Source organism: Colletes latitarsis, chromosome 11, assembly GCF_051014445.1.
Source record: "Colletes latitarsis isolate SP2378_abdomen chromosome 11, iyColLati1, whole genome shotgun sequence".
NCBI lineage: Eukaryota > Metazoa > Arthropoda > Insecta > Hymenoptera > Colletidae > Colletes > Colletes latitarsis.
In genome coordinates this window covers 7,024,467-7,043,046 of record NC_135144.1, presented here as the reverse complement: position 1 = coordinate 7,043,046, position 18,580 = coordinate 7,024,467, and the positions used below count along the sequence as shown (strand labels likewise).

General features: G+C 33.4%; 1 protein-coding gene and 1 long non-coding RNA gene across 2 annotated transcripts in view; both read right to left on the bottom strand.

The window, feature by feature from the left end:
• Positions 1 to 18,580, bottom strand: part of LOC143347559 (uncharacterized) — a 220,404-nt gene that overhangs the window by 32,084 nt on the left and 169,740 nt on the right. The gene's annotated exons all lie outside the window — the stretch shown is intronic.
• Rgk3 (Rad, Gem/Kir family member 3) overlaps positions 3,027 to 18,580 on the bottom strand; it is a 159,291-nt gene continuing 143,737 nt past the window's right edge. Inside the window, exons 5-7 of the mRNA XM_076776809.1 lie at positions 12,039 to 12,121; positions 8,550 to 8,736; positions 3,027 to 7,741 (exon numbers count right to left, since the gene is read on the bottom strand). Of these exons, the coding sequence (XP_076632924.1) occupies positions 7,452 to 7,741; positions 8,550 to 8,736; positions 12,039 to 12,121 (560 nt within the window). The 3' untranslated portion in view covers positions 3,027 to 7,451. The remainder of the gene's footprint in view (positions 7,742 to 8,549; positions 8,737 to 12,038; positions 12,122 to 18,580) is intronic.

Sequence of the window (18,580 nt, the reverse complement as noted above, 5' to 3'; positions counted from 1 at the left end):
AGCGAATCGAATGTATCAAACGGCAAAATACTCGGAATAAACCCTGCTTTGCACTGAACCTATTTAAATATTAACAAAAATCAAAATTATGAAAATTGTGCATTAAATACCGAAAATGGAGATTTTAAGGTAAAAACTTGTCTAATAAATTTTTTTCTGGAAATTAGAAGTTTTTACAGGTCCACACTGAGGTTCAGAGCATAAAGGAACATTTCTTACATATGTAAAAAAATTTCATGTCAATCTGAACCTCTGTTTTTTTTAAGTCACTGCAAGATAAAACGAAAACAAGTTTTCGGGGGGAAAAATAAAAAAAATCGATTTTCTGACTGTCTGGCCCCCTTAAAATCTAAGTCAAATTGAAGTCTAAGAACAATTAGAGTCCTTTCCTTTTCAAATACGTGTTCCTTATTTTTTACGTAGATTCAGCATGCTTTCAAAATCCGTAGCGCGTTCAGTTTTTCTTACGAGTTGTAGGGTAGATACAGAAACTACAATAAATGGTTTCGGATGTAATTTCTTTATTATTACCAATGTACAATAATCCCTCGGGATTAGAGCCATTCGTCAGACTTCCTTGGATGACAGATGTATCTCACATTAAAATATTCCGCTAAAGGACGCACCCGCGATTCGTCGGATCCATGGATTCTTCGTTCGCGTCAAAGCGTATCCCTTCGTGTCTCTGTCGACCGAAGAGATGGCAGTATTGTCACGTCACACGTTACAACGAACAGACACGATAACATTACAGCGTTAAATACATCGAGAATTTTCCAGACAAACAGTTAACCGTGTGGGAACATCGAATGAACGTATCGCGGGGGAGGAGGTCGATCGGTTGATGAAACGTTTGTCCCGAAGGATCTTCGTTCGAACGACACGACGCGTTGTCATTGACGTCATTTCGAGTCCTGTAATGTGCTCACTCTCGAAGTTAACTGGAAAAAAACGAGGAACGAGAAATAATTAGCGTAAAAAAAGAAAGAAAAGATAAAGAAGGAAAACGAAACGGAAAGAAGAGAAAGTAGTTGATAATACCGGAAACGAATCGTTGAAAGTCAAGAAGATCGCGCGCGTTTCGTGTATCGACATAGGTATATTAATGGTTACACTGGTTGTATTTTTGTAAGACTTACATCGAGTTAGTTTAAATTACAAAAATACACAAAGGCACTTGATAAGAATTTTTTTTCTTTAAGGTCCTCGTCGATGTGACGCCTCTCTGAACAGAATCCTTGCGAGGCTGCTTGCGTTCGCGATTGTTTTAATGTAAAAAGTAACAACAACGACGACGACGCAAACCAATATTGTATTTCGCAAACTAATACGGACTAGAACAAATTAGTCGACGACAACATCGTTATATCGGCTCTCGTTCGGTGCACGAGCAAAATGTCGGCGAAGGAACCATTCCCACTTAAGTATACGGGATGCTGTTTTAATTTACCATTATTCTTATTCCGGCTTTATTATTAATGGCAGCGCTGCAGCGAGCTGGTCTCACGGTACACGTTGAGTCGAAAAAGGCGTCATTAGACTATTAATTAAAATGAATAAAATGGAGCTTAGAATCGATTTTCGAATTATTTTTCTACGAAAAATCTTTTTGATCATTCTACTCAGCACGGCACACGTTACGTGCACTGTTTCCTTTGATTTTCGTGTCAGTTTTCGATGTCAAATTTTACGTAATTTAATTTAGTTTTTACAAGTTTCAGATTTTAAATTTAATATTGTCTTTGGTTTAGTGTTTGAATAGAATTTAGTACCTTTGGTACGACCCTGATGTTCGTTTAAATTAAAAACTTTTTTGTTGGATCGAAATGAACTGACTATTCAAGGTCACTTTTTCGAATAAGAATAATTTCGTTTACGTATCATTGTAGTTCGTCTATTTGTCCCTAGACGAACCGCGAAGGCCGGTTTAATTTGTTTCAACCTGGTCCAGTTTATAGTTTTCTTCAACTCAACAGCACTTTCAACTTAAAGAAATTTATCAGACGAAGCGCTGAAATTTATTACAGATATATTATTTCACTCATGGCTGGTCAAAATTTATATTTAAACGTTCAGCAAACTTTCTTTATATTCAACATTTGTTATATCTTCATTATTTTCTGAGACTTTAACTATAATAACTAGTCGTATCAACCTCAACTTCGAAGATAATGTAACATCAGCTTCAACGATGTGTGATTTAACTACCACGCGAGTTTTCCATGTTCAAAGATGCACATTTGTTCAAATTATAACGTAAAACATAGAAACATTCGATAATTCAATAGTGAATTTGTTAAAAATTGAAAGTAGAGTTATTTACAATTTTGCAAGCATTAGAATGCTTCCACAGTAAACAATATCGCAACACGTTGTAAATTCAAAGTGCCGGCCACCGGTGACCACCATGGCAATCAACGTTAAATCAAACGTCAAGTAAAATTAAAGATTCTCAAATAAATGGTGTTTCTTGTTAGTCACCATCACTGCAAACTCCCCGTTCGGATACAAGACTCTACCAGCTTAGTGTCCAAGTTAGTATCCTTTAATTTGACACCACATTCAACTTAGTCATTAAACTATGAACTACCCCAGTTTGGCTAAAAGTCTTATCAACTTGGTACCCATCTTAGAGACTCCATCTCCCCCCCCCCCCCCCTCCTCCTTCACAGCATAGTTCTGCTGCAAAGTTAATGCCATAGTTTGGATTAAAATTTCTTTGGAATTTTCTATTTCCTTCGAGAACGCTTCTCGGATCGTTGCCTCTTACTATTCCGTAAGTTTGCTTACCTTTGACATAATGCCCCCATTTACGCTTAAAATTCTATTTTACTACACTCTACGAACCTCCTTTTCCCCGTGTCGTCGTGATCCCTTTGAATTACTATTTAGCTCAGCTTGACGTCGCCTTTGATCTAAAGTAATTCGTAACAAAGCGTTTCTTTGATTTGACAGCTCTTCGATTTGGCCCCTGAAACAGATGCACCGCTCGAACCAGCTTCGCTGCAGCTTAACTCGATTAAATATACATACGCGTCTATGTATATATTTTGTATATATAATTCGGATATACAGGCATAGAGATCGCAGAAAATAGACAGCATATATTGTACGTGTGTGTGTGTATGGGTTTGTGTTTCATTTTCTTCTTTCGTATTTAACCGTCAAATTTCGAAAAGAGCATACACCTCGTGAGACATTGATGTCTATCGTCCAGTACCCATTCTTTTGAGGAAAACACGCAATACAGCAACACGTCAATCTTTAACATACATCTACACAGACTAACCACTTATTTGATCGTGAATATTAGGATTATATTCACGTTAGGTATGTATATATGTATAATATAACACGTATCTCGCTTTTACAATAGGTACACAGATCCGTATCGTTAAACTTATCGTATATACAGTTCAGATAAAAAGATTAAATTGGTCTTATTGTACAGTAACGTCGTAAGTATTAGTGGCCGCTAATTCACGCCATGGTCCGATTTAAATTCCTTCGTACCTGTCCTAGAATCGACTTTTCAACTAATTTAATTTCGCCTGCGCTAGCCGGGAACTGTTCTTTCCGACTAACCCTTTGATTACGGCTGAGCTTCTCTGTCAACAGCACGGTTACTCGATTCGCATTTAGTCTTTGCAGTGACGAAATCCTTCGTATCGATGAAACTTTCGTGCATCGACGGTAGGGTGGACCTTACTTTTCCACTATCGAATTTTTTTTTGGGACGCCCTATAGAATTGCGTTACTGCATCGAATTTGAAAATTTTTCATTCTTGTTAATTCGTTTTGCACCGTTTTAATCCACAGTTCCTGTACAGTTTTGTTTCCTATATCGTTGAATTCATCTTTTTACCAAGATTCTAGAGGCTAAAATAAGACGAAAATCAAGAATATCAATTTGTTGATGGAGGCTTCGTCATTAACGTTTAAAGTTCTGCTCATACTGAATTTTTTTCTCGAAAATGCGCAGGATTTCGGGGTATGTCTATTCACTAAAAGTGATTGTAATTGACCCCCGCAACCGAAAATAATTTTTCCAAAACGATTTGAAATTTCTTTTTTCGCCGAAAAATTTGTACTATTACTGAATTTTTTTCTCGAAAGTGCGTAGGATTTCGGGGGTATGTGTATTCTCCAAAAATGGTTGTATTTGACCCCAGAACCTAGAAATAATTTTTTTAGAACGATTCGAAATTTTTTTTCGCCGAGGAATTTAGGCACCTACCCACTTATCGATTTTTCTTAAAAATTCCTTTTTCATTTTTAGTAATTTTGTTTGATACCCTACAGAAAAGTTGTCTAATACTTTTTTGTAGGTACCCATGAACTCTACTTCAGAAAAAAATTTCATTGAAATATATTCACTGTTGGAGGAGTTATGGCAGTTTGAAAACTGGACCATTTTTATGGGAGTTTTCTCATTTTACAGGGCCAAGGAATAACTTTTCGAATATTCTTGGAATATCTACATATTTTACACTAAAATACGCGTTGTTTGCCTTCTGAAAAATTAAAATCGTCCAATCTGTTCAGGAGTTATGATTTTTTAAACGGACTCATGAAACTTTAGGGGATTAGGCCTGAAATTTCATTTATGGTGAGACATTGTATTTTCGGCAAGGAATTTTTTTCTCGAAAGTGGGTAGGAATTCGAGGGTATGTCTATTGACAAAAAATGATTGTAATTGACCTGTGCAACCAAACATAATTTTTTCAGAATGATTTGAAATTTTGTAATTTAATTTTTTAATAACTTTTTAACGAAGCCTCAGTCAAGAAATTGATATTATTGATTTTCGTCTTAATTTGGCCTCTAGAATCTCCCATTAAAATTTTTCCTAGGAATGGCCGAACTCCCTGTATAATTGCATTGAAAAAGAAATTCTGTCTTTGAAATTTTTAAAATTGATCTTGAAAAAGCAAATTTTTCTATAAGATTACGTTTGTTTCATTAAATAGTACGATTTTGTCTAAAGAATTTGTTCATATATTCACATATAGAGGCGATATATATAGAATTTAAATACTCCTGTTTAAACAGTCTATTTATAGTAGAATATATAATATAAATAAAGCAATGAAAGAGTATCTAGGAGAGTAAAAAAATGAAATTATTCTTATTGTGTTAAAATATCTTTCTAATAAATTCTACTGAATATGTGTTACATATCTTTCATTGAAGTATGTTCTGTCACATTAGGAAATTATTTGTAATATATATTGCTTTATTTTCCTCGTTTTTTTATAATAATTGATTGTATTCTTCCATAACTTTAACTTCACGTTCAGCAGCGTCATTGTCAATTTTTAGTTGCCGAACAATGTCTGATCCATATTTGTTAGGATCTTAAAAAAATATGGTTCAAGGTCAATTTTTGACATTTTAAAGTTATAATCTTCTTTCAATGCGAACATATATTTCAATATATATGGCAAAACTGTATAGAAACTGTGACTTAAAGCGAAGAGAAACGAATTACAAGAATAAAAAATTTTCAAATTCGATGTGGCACCATTTTCCTTTGCCCGATTTACACCGAATTTTGGATGCATCATTTTTTCATACCGTGGCATAATTTTAGGAGGTCGTCCCAAAAAAGAATCGTACAAAAAATTTTCACCAAGTATAACTATGATCCATCCTAATCGAGTTCGATCGACAGCTCGAACCATCGTTCCTTCGTATCGTTTACAGTTCACTGTTTTTTTTTAAATATAAAATTCAATAACTTGATATAATTGTTGTTAATAGTGCCTTTATTACGAATTCATATAAGGTATATCGTAGAAACAAAGACTACGTTTACGTATTTTTGATCTTGCCGTCTTAATTTTATCGACGGACAAATTGGAAGCTTCGAGGTAATAACGTTTAAGCCGGAATAATCCAATTATTCCATAGGAAATTGGATATTTTTTCAAAAATAACTGAGCGTATATTTTGTCCTTCGACGAGTCAATGAAGACTAAACGATCAAAGGATTAATCAAGCCTTGCGTATCATGGATCTTCGCCTTGTACCTCTTAAATGTTACGTTGATAGACACAGAACCAGTTAACATTCACGATGTTCATGGCAAACTTATTCTTATCAGTACTAAGTTAGTCATCGAGGAAATTCTCGATAAAGATTCGCGTGTCTTAACATTACTCAAAAGTTAATCGTTCGGAAAGAAACAATGGGCTCGCATTCGTTTTTATTAATTGGCACTTCGATCGCACCCCAAGTTTTCCATACTTTTCTCGTACTTTTCACATTTTCGCTCTCTTCGATTCTTGCAACGAGGCGGGGAGAGGCGTGGCCAATTTTTTCCAACAAATTGTAACAATTTTTCTGTTCTTTTTAGAACGTTTCCAAAGACAGATTTTCCAGCTTAACCCCTTACGTAAGCAAATTTATTTTATTTTTCAGCCTTCGTCGTGCAAATAAAATTTCAAAATGCAGTAAATGAACGTTTATATTTAAACAAAAACGATAGTTGTTATTATCAATTTCATGCAATAATTAATGCAGTAATTAACTATATATTGTATTTTAAAAATCGCGATTCTCAATTTACGAATCAGCCGCCATGTTGTCGTTGCGCGTTGGGCCTCAAAAGATGGCGCTGGTGGCGACAATTTCAAATCATGGAATTTTCATGGTTTTTGTTTCACAATCAAATTTCTAGTTATTTCTTTCAAGTCTGATAAACAAGTTTAGTTCTAAATTAAAACATAAAGTTGTTTATCCTCAACCCAACACATCAATTGTAAAAATAAAAACAATATATTTTGCTTGTAAATTCATACAGTAAGGGGTTAATATTGCCCAACAGAAATTATAGATCTTTGAAGCTATTAAGAACGCTATTACGAAGTTCGAGGAATTCAGGAGAGCCTGCAAAATCTTTACAAATATTTACATTAATTTTCCATCCTTGACGGTTTCTATATTAGTTGCATACTTGAGAAAAGAAAGACAGGAAGCACGATGATTTCTCGAAAATCAAAGAACAAAGTTTACCGACTTAAACTGGCCACCCCCGCAAGAATTCTCGAACGGTATAAGGTATCCCTGCGCTGTTTAACCAAACTGTACCAATTTAATCTACCGATTCGTATCCACGAGGAAATTGCATTTAAACGTTGATCAGCAAAGATACATTTGTATCTTTCTCTATTGTATGTTTCTTTATTTAGAAAAAATTAGAGTAGAAACACCTGATAAAATTTTTGTTCGAACAGAAATAATTCGAAAAAGTTCCTTCCTTTGTCTTTTTCATGAAGTCACCAATTTCATGTCACTTTTTCGCGATTCTCGCGAACGTACGGTAGATTATGCTGGATGAAGGTTGGCTGAAATAGTTTAAGAATACCCTGCGTTCCCGTGGAAATTTCGTGATTTGAGAGCGCGCAGGATACAGAGAACAATCCCTCGAGCAGAAGAGATCCGTCCTTTAAAGCACGTGAAGGTTCTCGCAGTTCTTGAACTTGCTGTCCTCCTTCCCAAACAGCCAGGTCAACATTTGTCTGGCCTTCATGCTAGCACGTACTACGCCCCTGGATTTGTACCAATGTCCGCCACCCTCTGTTCCGCCGTTCGCAGTTCGATTCTCCGAGCTACCCTGCACGTTCTTCAACCGGATCTGATTCAAAATGCCGACCAGAAGATCGTCCACGTTGTGGTTTATGCCCACCGAGATCTCGATGAACTTCACCCGATAGGTGCACGCCATGCACTTGCCATCTGCGACGACCATGTGGAAAAATTAAACATAGAATATCTGAGGCTGCGGCGGGAATCGTAGCATAACAGAAAAGAGAATGATTTTTCATGCAAGAATAAATACAAAACTTGAAATCAAAAGATATAACCAAATGAATAAGCATGGTAAAAGTGGCCTCAAACTAAATTCAACATTAGGCTCCCTAGAAAACTTTTACAGGGCAAAACATAATTTACAGTTTAAGCTCCGTTTCTTTTGTTATATAGAATATAAAATTATAAAAAAATTCATGGACATTCTACTTCAAGGCGTACACGTTTTTGAATGTTTGACTGCAAAATGGAATTTTAAACAATTAAATGTTTTTAAATGACGATTGTACATTGAAGTTATCAAGTGACTATGTTTATATTTTTACAGATTTTGGGTCTTATTATAGTTATTTGATTGTGGTTATGGTTTATTTGGCGATAAATGTTATCACTTGTCAACGGTTAATATGGAAAAAATGCTTGTTGCTTATTGTAATATAAATTATAACAGTAATTAGCAATTATGACAGTAATTAGTATTAATAAGCTTAAACCCATTACTATAACACATTATCAATAAATTTATAACATATGTTACTACATTACTGCACATGTTTATATAATATTCATATATCACATATGTTATTTGCATATGTCAACATATTTTAAGTGCATAGAGATCCACAGTATAAATATATGACATGTAATTATTAAATATCAGAATATTAAATTTTCTTAATGATGTTTGAAGCTTATGATTTTATAAGTAAGATCAAAATTATGTTAATTCACTGACCTTGAGACGAGACCACCCTGGATCGAACCAAATCCACCTTGTTACCAACTAATATGGCTGATTTCCCTCGCAGGAGATCCTGATCGTGAAGACGTTCGAGGTACTCCTCAGCCCTTTGGAAGGATGCCTTGTCGATTACAGAGTACATAACGATGAAGGCGTCCGGATGTATATTCTCCAGTTCCGTCTTTTTGAAACAAACGTATAAATAACGATTGAAGTAAAATAATTGCTACTTAGTAAGCACCTAAGCACGAAAAGACTAAAAACAAAGAACTATATAGAAAAACCACGTTTCAAATGATGACGTATTGAAAAAAGAGTAGTAATAACTATCGAAAAAAAAATTTAATTAATATGCGTATGTGCATTATACGTGTGTATTTATGTACGTCAATTAACAAGATTCTATTTAAACGATTGAGTGAATTTCTCATCTCAAAGTTTTATTTCATTTTCAGCAAAATCGATCTATAATGATGGTTACGTCTGAAAAATTTCTAGATTTCCTGGTAATGGTAAGAGTGTCAATATAGACATTCTACACGAGAAAATGGATCAAAAATACAGACTGAAAGTTTTTCATACGATGCGTTATTTTCGAGGTAATAAATTAAAAAGATTCACGGGTTACGCAAACGATAATGTCTGACTCGACTAGTGTGTCTGGCCATTACTTGTTCTTTCTACTTGCATTGATCTTAGTATTGACTGTGATATTATTAAGATAGTCAATTGACTTGGAAAGTCAATGTTTACGAACATGCAACACAAGTAGAAATACCCAGTACAAGTACAAATACATTCAAATTCAAAAGTTATGATTTTTTATACATACAGGGTGTTCGGCCACTCCCGGGGAAAAATTTTAATGGGAGATTCTAGACGCCAAAATAAGACGAAAATCAAGAATACCAATTTGTTGATGAAGGCTTCGTTAAACAGTTATTAACGTTTAAAGTTCCGACCGTACTTTATTTTTTTTCTCGAAAATGCGCAAGATTTCGGGGGTATGTCTATTCACCAAGAATGATTATAATTGACCCCCGCAAACGAAAATAATTTTTCCAAAAAGATTTGAAACTTTTTTTCCCCGTTGAAAAATTTCAGCACCTACCCGATTTTTTTTCTCGAAAGTGGATAGGATTTCGGAGATATGTGTATTCACCAAAAATGATTGTAATTGACCCCCACAACCGAAAATAATTTTTTCAGAACGATTTGAAATTTTTTATTTTCGTCGAAAAATTTAGGCACCTACCCCCTGTCGATTTTTCTTAAAAATTCCTTTTTCATTTTTAGTAATTTTGTTTGACGCCTTTCAGAAAAATTGTCTAATACTTTATTGTAGGTACCCATGAGCTCTACATCAGAAAAAAGTTTCACTGAAATATATTCGCTATTGTAGGAGTTATGGCTGTTTGAAAATTCGACCATTTTTATTGGGTTTTTCTCAATTTACGAAGTCAAGGATCAACTTTTCGAATATTTTTACGATTTATACATATTCTCCACCAAAATACGCGTAGTTTGCTTTTTGAACATTAAAATCGTCCAATCCGTTCAGGAGTTATGACGTTTTAAAGATTCGAATTAAATTTCCGGGATACATTTCTGGCCTGGAATTATATTTTCATTTAGGAATTTTTTTCTCGAAAGTGCGTAGGATTTCGAGGGTATGTCTATTCATAAAAAATGATTGTAATCGACTCCTGCAACTAAAAATTATTTTTTCAGAACGATTTGAACCGAAAATAATTTTTTTAGAACGAATTGAAATGTTTGAATTTAATTGTTAATAACTTTTTAACGAAGCCTCCGTCAACAAATTGATATTCTTGATTTTCGTCTTATTTTGGCCTCTAGAATCCTATATTAAAATTTTTCCCAGGGGTGGCCGTACAATTTTAATAAGAGATTCCAGAGGTCAAAATAAGACGAAAATCAAAAATACCAATTTGTTAATTAAGCCTTTGTAAAATATTATTACCAAAATTATTGTTAAAAATTGTTAATAAAATTTGTCCACCTACACGAAATTTTCCTCGAAAGTGCGTAGGAATTCGGGGGTATGTCCATTCAACAAAAATAATTGTAATTGATCCCCGCAACTCAAAATAATTTTTCCAGAATGATTTGAAACTTTTCTTAAAAATTCGTTTTTCATTTTTAATAAGTTTGTTTGATGCTGTACGGAAATGTTGTCTAATACTTTTTTATAGGTATCCATGAGCTCTACTTTCAGACTAAATTTCAATAAAATCCATTGTCTATTGTAGGAATTATACTCGTTTAAAAATTCGACCACACTTATGGGTGTTTTTTAACTTTATGATATTAAGGAACAACTTTTCCAATATTCTTGGAATATCTACATATTCTACACTAAAATACGCGTTGTTTGCTTTCTGAAAAATTAAAATCGTCCAATCTGTTCAGGAGTTATGATTTTTTAAACGGACTCATGAAACTTTAGGGGACTAGGCCTGCAATTTCATTTATGGTCAGACATTGTATTTTCGGCAAGGAATTTTTTTCTCGAAAGTGCGTAGGAATTCAGGGGTATGTCCATTCAACAAAAATAATTGTAATTGACTCCCGCAACTTAAAATATTTTTTCCAGAATGATTTGAAATTTTTTAATTTCGTTGACAAACTGCACCTACCACCTGTCGATTTTTTTAAAATTTGTTTTTGATTTTTAAGAAATTTGTTTGACATTCTACGGAAATGTTGGTTAATACTTTTTTGTAGATACCCATAATCTCTATTTCATAAATAAGTTTTAATGAAATACACTCACTATTGTTAGAGTTATGGTCATTTTAATATTGGACCATTTTTATGGGGTTTTACATTTCCAACATTCTTGGAATTTCTAAATATTCTTCACTAAAATACACGTCGTTTGTATTTTGAAACATTAAAATCCTCCAAACCGTCCAGAATTTGTAATTTTTCATATATACACAACTATTATATAACCGAAAAGTATTAGTGTCTAAAGTGGCGATATGTACAATTAATACAGAATTCACCGGATAATGACTAATGCAGAAAAATATATGAAACACATACTGCTATTTTATTACTTCTATTTTCTATATTAAAAATGTATGTTTATTGTTTTACAATTACTTTTAATATCATCTAGAATTAACAAAATAAAGAAAATATTTTTCCATCCCAAAGTTGTATTAAAAAAGAAAGAAATAGTAACAACAGCGGATGTTCAAAAGTACTACTTACAGATTAATAGTCAACCGCCCTATCGACTCACTCACAATTTGTTCTGACAAAAAGTGTTAAATAATTCATTTACTAGGTGCGTACAAAACTTTAAATGAAAATATCTCGATAACGAAGATTTTTGAAGAAACCCTTTAAGGTTTTTTGATACTAATTACGTACTATAACTTGTACCTTCTACCGTTTTAAAAGCGATTTCCACTACCGTAAGGTCCCCTTTAAGAGATGGTTATTGCTCACCTTCGGGTTCGCGATATTGAGGAATCTTAGCTCGCTCTCCTCGCCGTTTAGCATGACGTAAACAGACTGCTCGCTGGGTACATCTGAAACAAAGAAAGAAAGAGATGAACTGCGATCGGTGCACAAAGCTGTTCAAAGGGCAACGTTAAAAGAGGGAATCTGACAGAAAAAGAGGAGAGCCCCCTTTGATTTGCTGCCTCATTTGTTTTTCCTTGGACCATCCTGTACGGTGGGTGCATCCACGAAGGACATCTGCGGTGGACGTGCAGGAAGGAAACGCGGCAGAAAGGAAAATAATCAAATCGGGCCGACGTAAATAAACCCGTGGAGCGCGACCAATCGGAGGGGGACGAGAAATTCGTTACCCGTTACACTGACGGCCACATGACGATATCAAGCAACACGTAATCGTGCGTCTAAATGCGTCCACGTCGACGATCGCCCGTCAACGTACCATCCCGAAACGTCGACGATTTCCTCGATATATGACGTAATTCGATGATGTCAGACATTCACGCTATCGTCATCCTTTCCACTCGCACCTTCGAGCCTCTGATCGGCCAAAGACTCTTCGATACTGTTAGTTTTCGTACCGATGCACACAGCGGCTCGTATCGAAGAATTTAACGACAGAATTTTGCCAAGACATCACTGAATTTCTACTATTAGGTCGTCTCATAAGTTCGTGTCGTTCAACATTCTATAACTTGATATAAAACATATGAAATTTCTCAGTTCAGGGGTTTTTTTAAATTTTAAACTTGATATTGTATCAAAGCTTGAAGTTTGGATTCCACACTGGCTTATGGAACGAAATTTTCTTGATCGTCCTTGAGCCTGATTGCATGAATATTTTTGTTAGCATACAAGACATCAACATTCTATAACTTGATATAAAACATATGAAATTTCTCAGTTCAGGGGGTTTTTTAAATTTTAAACTTATTAACATCAACGATTCGTACAAATTTGAAATAAATAAATATTGTATCAAAGCTCGAAGTTTGGATTCCACACTGGCTTATTGAACGAAATTTTCTTGATTGTCCTTGAGCCTGATTGCATGAATATTTTTGTTAGCATATAAGAAAATCGAACCTTATAAGTAATAAAATACAACACTCTCCACGTTTATTACGGGGTAAACAATTTGAAAATGTCAGTGGTTTAATAAAAAGAATTAAATTAAATTTTAATATAAAATCAAACAAATATTCCAGCAATGATACAATGGCTTTGCCAAAAGGGAGGGAGATGTCCAACGAGAAGAGATTTTACTGTTTCTCATAAAATTCCGTTATACAGGGTGTTTGGCCAACCCTGGAAAAAACTTCAATGTGACATTCTACAGGCCAAAATAAGACGAAAATCAAGAATACTAATTTTTTGATGGAGGCTTCGATAAGAAGTTATTAACGTTTAAAGTTCCGCCCGTACTGAATTTTTTTCTCGAAAGTGGGTAGAATTTCGAAGGTATGTCTAATGACCAAAAATGATTGTAATTGACATCCTCAATCGAAAATAATTTTTTTATAATGCTTTGAAATTTTTTAATTTCGTCTAAAAATTTCAGTATCTACTCGATTTTTTTTCTCGAAAGTGAGTAGGATTTCACGGGTATGTGAATTCACCAAAAATGGTTGTATTTGACCCCAGAATCTAGAAATAATTTTTTCAAAACGATTCGAAATTTTTTTTTCGCCGAGGAATTTAGGCACCTATCCCATTATCGATTTTTCTTAAAAATTCGTTTTTCATTTTTAATAAATTTGTTTGACGCCATACGGAAATTTTGTCTAATACTTTTTTGTAGGTACCCATGAACTCTACTCCAGAAAAAAGTTGCATTGAAATATATTCACTGTTGTAGGAGTTATGGCAGTTTGAAAACTGGACCATTTTTATGGGGATTTTCTCACTTTCTGGGGTCAAGGAACAACTTTTCGAATATTCTTGCAATATCTACATATTCTACACTAAATTACGCGTTGTTTGCCTTCTGAAAAATTAAAATCGTCCAATCCGTTCAGGAGTTATTACTTTTTAAACATACTCATGAAATTTAAGGAGATTAGGCCTGAAATTTCATTTATAGTCAGGAACTATAGTAGGAATTCGAGGGTATATCTATTGACAAAAAATGATTGTAATTGACCTCTGCAACCAAAAATAATTTTTTCAGAATGATTTGAAATTTTTTAATTTATTCTTTTTTATAACTTTTTAATGGAGCCTCAGTTAAGAAATTGATATTATTGATTCTCGTTTTATTTTAGCCTCTAGAATCTCCCATTAAAATTTTTCCCAGGTGTGACCAAACACTCTGTATATTTAAAATATTGCTTTAAGTTGTAGTACAAAACTCGGCACGAACATATGGGACGACCTAATATTTTCCGAATCTGCGATTCTTAGGTTCCACAGATCCCTTTTCGAGCCTCTGATCGGCCAAAGACTCTTCGATACTGGTAGTTTTCCTACTGATGCACACAGCGACTCATATCGCAGAATTTAACGACAGAATTTTGCCAAAAAATCAGTGAATTTCTACTGTTTTCTGAATCTGCAATTCTTAGATTCCACGGAGCCCTTTTAAAAGTTTGTTATTCTTTTATTTCATTTTCTTATAGTGTGTGACTTTGAAAATACACTGCTGGCCAATATGATAAGTTCAATTCATTTTTGTGTCATTTATCGCAAGAGAACTGTGTATTGTTTTCTCTTTTTTAGAGCTATGAGAAAACATTTTGCAATATTTACATAAAGAATGACTTGTTAATCTTTTTAAGAAAAATGGTGTTCGCAGGATGGACAAAAGTATAAGTTCAATCGTAAAAAAATATGTATTTGTAAACTAATTAGAATGAGAATTGTTTCCAATAATTACTCAACCCCTTGCCATGACATGTCAGATTCATCAGAAGGTTTTAATGTCTTATAAATTAAAATCAACACATTTTTACATTCACGAAGTATTCGTAAAACAAACCTATTTTTTTCATGATCATTCCTTGTACGAACAAAAGAATTAAATAGTATATGTTTGAAAAATTATTTGGAATTAAATCGCAAGTCAAGGGGTTAATTATTAAACAAGAAACTATAAAAACCACAATTTTTAATATTTTTTTATGAAAAAAATACTATACACGTTTATAAGACAAATAGACATATTTGAAAAATCTCATTACAAAATAACCTACCTAATTAAAAAAAATCACAAAACGAATAATCGAGACGCCTCTAATAATTTCTACTTGCTCGACGAATTTTAACATTCATTTCAAAACGAAGCTTTCTACGGAACAAAATATCGTTCTATATTTTTGACTCATTTTTTTATGTAAATTCACCTCTTGTTCAGGTTACATGATCAGTTCGTAAATACCGTGCGTAAGTTTATTAAAATTCTATCTGGAGTTTTTACTTCATGCAAATATGTAGACGCGTCCCGATTTTCGATTGGCAAAATTCGAATTCGCGAATAGATCGACGATGACCCTAGCACATTTAGAATAGTATTATAAGGATGATATTTGTACAGTGTAGATTGTACGGTTGAGTGTGAATGACAAGTGTTTGGGCCAGGCAAACGGATTCGAGTGGATGTTTAGAATAGAGTATCGATAGCGAGTGAAGTGCACGTGGGATTCTTAGAATACGTGTGGAGATTTTGGCTGCCAGAGATGGAAGGAGTCATCTTGGAGAAAGAGTCAGCAAACAAGAATCATTGCGAGAAAATATCAAATTCAACAAAGTACGAAACAGTGATTTTCAAAATAGGGGACGCGACTCTTAGAGGAGCGGTTTAAAATCGAATTCGTCCAATAGAATAATGAAAAAAATTTTTATTTTATCCTTTTTCTATTTCCTTTCCATTAGTATAAAAAGCATCGAAGATTAAATCACGGGTACTTAATCCTCTTGTGCACATGACCCACATATGAAGTGCCAAATTTCTTTATAACAGGCCTTCATTTATTTTTGTAGGTATAACCTTACACAAAGAAAATATTGATTTGTATAATGTAAGAGACTATCCTTAATTCTTCATTGAATGTAGTGGTTAAAAAGTTTTAAAGGTTTTAAAACATTTAATTCTATTGTTATTGTGTGCGATAGTGTTTATCAAGGGAAGTCTTTTTTAATTATGCAAAATGTGGAAACCAATAATAATTTTTGAATTAAAAATCTCTTCTAGTACGATCACATAGCTTTCAAGAGCAGTAACCTTGTATAAAATATATGAGACATATTTTGAATATTTTGAATGTATTTTATATTACAATTAATGATAATATGATACGTTTCTTTCATAAAATATCATTAGAAATAATAAATGAAATAAATATGATTTATCATAAGAAAAATGTAATTATAATAGACTTTCCATTCAAATACAGAGACCTGTTAAAATTTCACTCTCCATTTATCAAAGTTTAAGAAAATGAAAATGATAATTTTGTCAGTCCTGAGTTCTGAAATCGGTAATAAATAAATTTTAATAATTTTACATAAATTACGCCCGGACGTTCAAAACACGAGACTTCATTTAATCGTGAATCTTGTTCTGAATAATCTGGTTGTTCCTTTTATGAACAAACTTTTTTGTGTTTAATATAGTCTATGACGATTATGTGTTTTATGAAAGGCATATTAACGGTGGAAACGCGGCGGGTCGATGAACGAATTCACGGAAACGCGAAGCCGAGATGAATTCAGCTCGTCCATTCGAGCCTCGAAACTTTTTATGCGACTAAGTATTATTTATGTATATTTCATAATTATATATATATATCTATAATTATATATATAATTCCAAATTTTTTTTCTCCTGTGTGACGCGTTTAAAGATTTAACTCCATATATTTTTCTTCAATTCATTATTTTTGTTATTAGCTATTTTTTATTAACTAATCAGTTAATAAAATTGTATTATTGAAAAGAATAATAATAAACTGAAAAGTAAGATCGACATTCCTAACAATTAAATTAAACCTGATGCTTCCTTTAGTTATGATTACGACAAATATACATAGGGTGTTCGACCACCCCTGGAAAAAATTTTAATAGAGGATTCTAGTGGCCAAAATAAGACGAAAATTAAGAATACCAATTTGTTGATGGAGGCTTCGTTAAAAAGTTATTAACAATTAAATTCAAAACTTTCAAATCGTTCTGGAAAAATTATTTTTGGTTGTGTGGGTCAATTGCAATCATTTTTGGTGAATAGACATACCTTCGAAATACAACATACTTTCGAGAAAAAAATTCCTTACCGAAAATCTAATTAGGTGACTGACAAAAAAAAAATTTCAAATCGTTCTGGAAAAATTATTTTCGGTTGCGGGGGTCAATTACAATCATTTTTAGTGAATAGACATACCCCCGAAATCCTGCTCATTTCTGAGAAAAAAATTCAGAACGGGCGAAACTTTAAACGTTAATAACTTTTTAACGAAGCCTCCATCAACAAATTGGTATTCTTGATTTTCGTCTTATTTTGGCCTCTAGAACATTTGGACATTCATCGATTAATTTTTTTTAGCGGAAATACACGTTTTAAGATCCCCTGACCATATTGTGACTATTAATAAAAAAGACATTTTTTATTGTTTCTATACTATTAACATGATTGCGTCTAAACGGCTGAATGAATTTCAATGATACTTTACATTTAAATTTTATGTTCTCGTTTCAAGGTCTGATTAGATTTTGAGCATGATCAGCTTTTGGATAATAATAATTATACAGTAAGGAGGAGGATTATACCTACACAGAGCCCCGATTTCAACCCCATAGTGAATCTATGGGAGTTACTGAGAATACGACTTCGGGATTCATATGACTCCTAACCAACTTGAATCACAAATTTGCATAATAGAATTCAAGAACAGTAGGAACAAATATCTCCAGATTATTGTAAAAAGTTAATAGAAAATATGCCAAAGAGAATCAGTGCAGTTTTGCAAGCAAAAGGGTTATGGACGAAATATTAAAAATGAATAATATATTAAATATTGTCAAATATTGGACATGGTGCAAAACTGAGTCAATCTATTATTCGTATTATTCATAAACAACAAGATGTTAATTACTAAAAGAGTTTCTTACATTACTTCTAACTGTGATAAAAATAATTATAATATTTATTTTTTGTTATTCTTTTATATTCCTAGTAATAAATAATGATTTATGCAAAACTTGTGGTCACTTATGCTCCTTACTGTATGTCTTATTGTACCGATTATCCGCGATGTCCGATTAACATTTATTTTTTTATTTCCTAGTCTTGAGATACACTCCTTCAAAATGGAAGAAAATGTTAAAAAGGTCGTGCATTAAATTTTAAGAGGATCCTTGTAAGAAGGCTTTAATCTTCGACTTGGTCGTGGTTTTAATAGGTCGTTGGTTATTCGCTGGTCAACTACGATTAGGTAATGGTCATCGATGGTCAACAGTGAGGCTGACATCAAGATCAAAAGTCCAGGAATCAAAAGATAGGGCCAACCGAATTAGTTGTTCGGTAGACCAAACTGGTC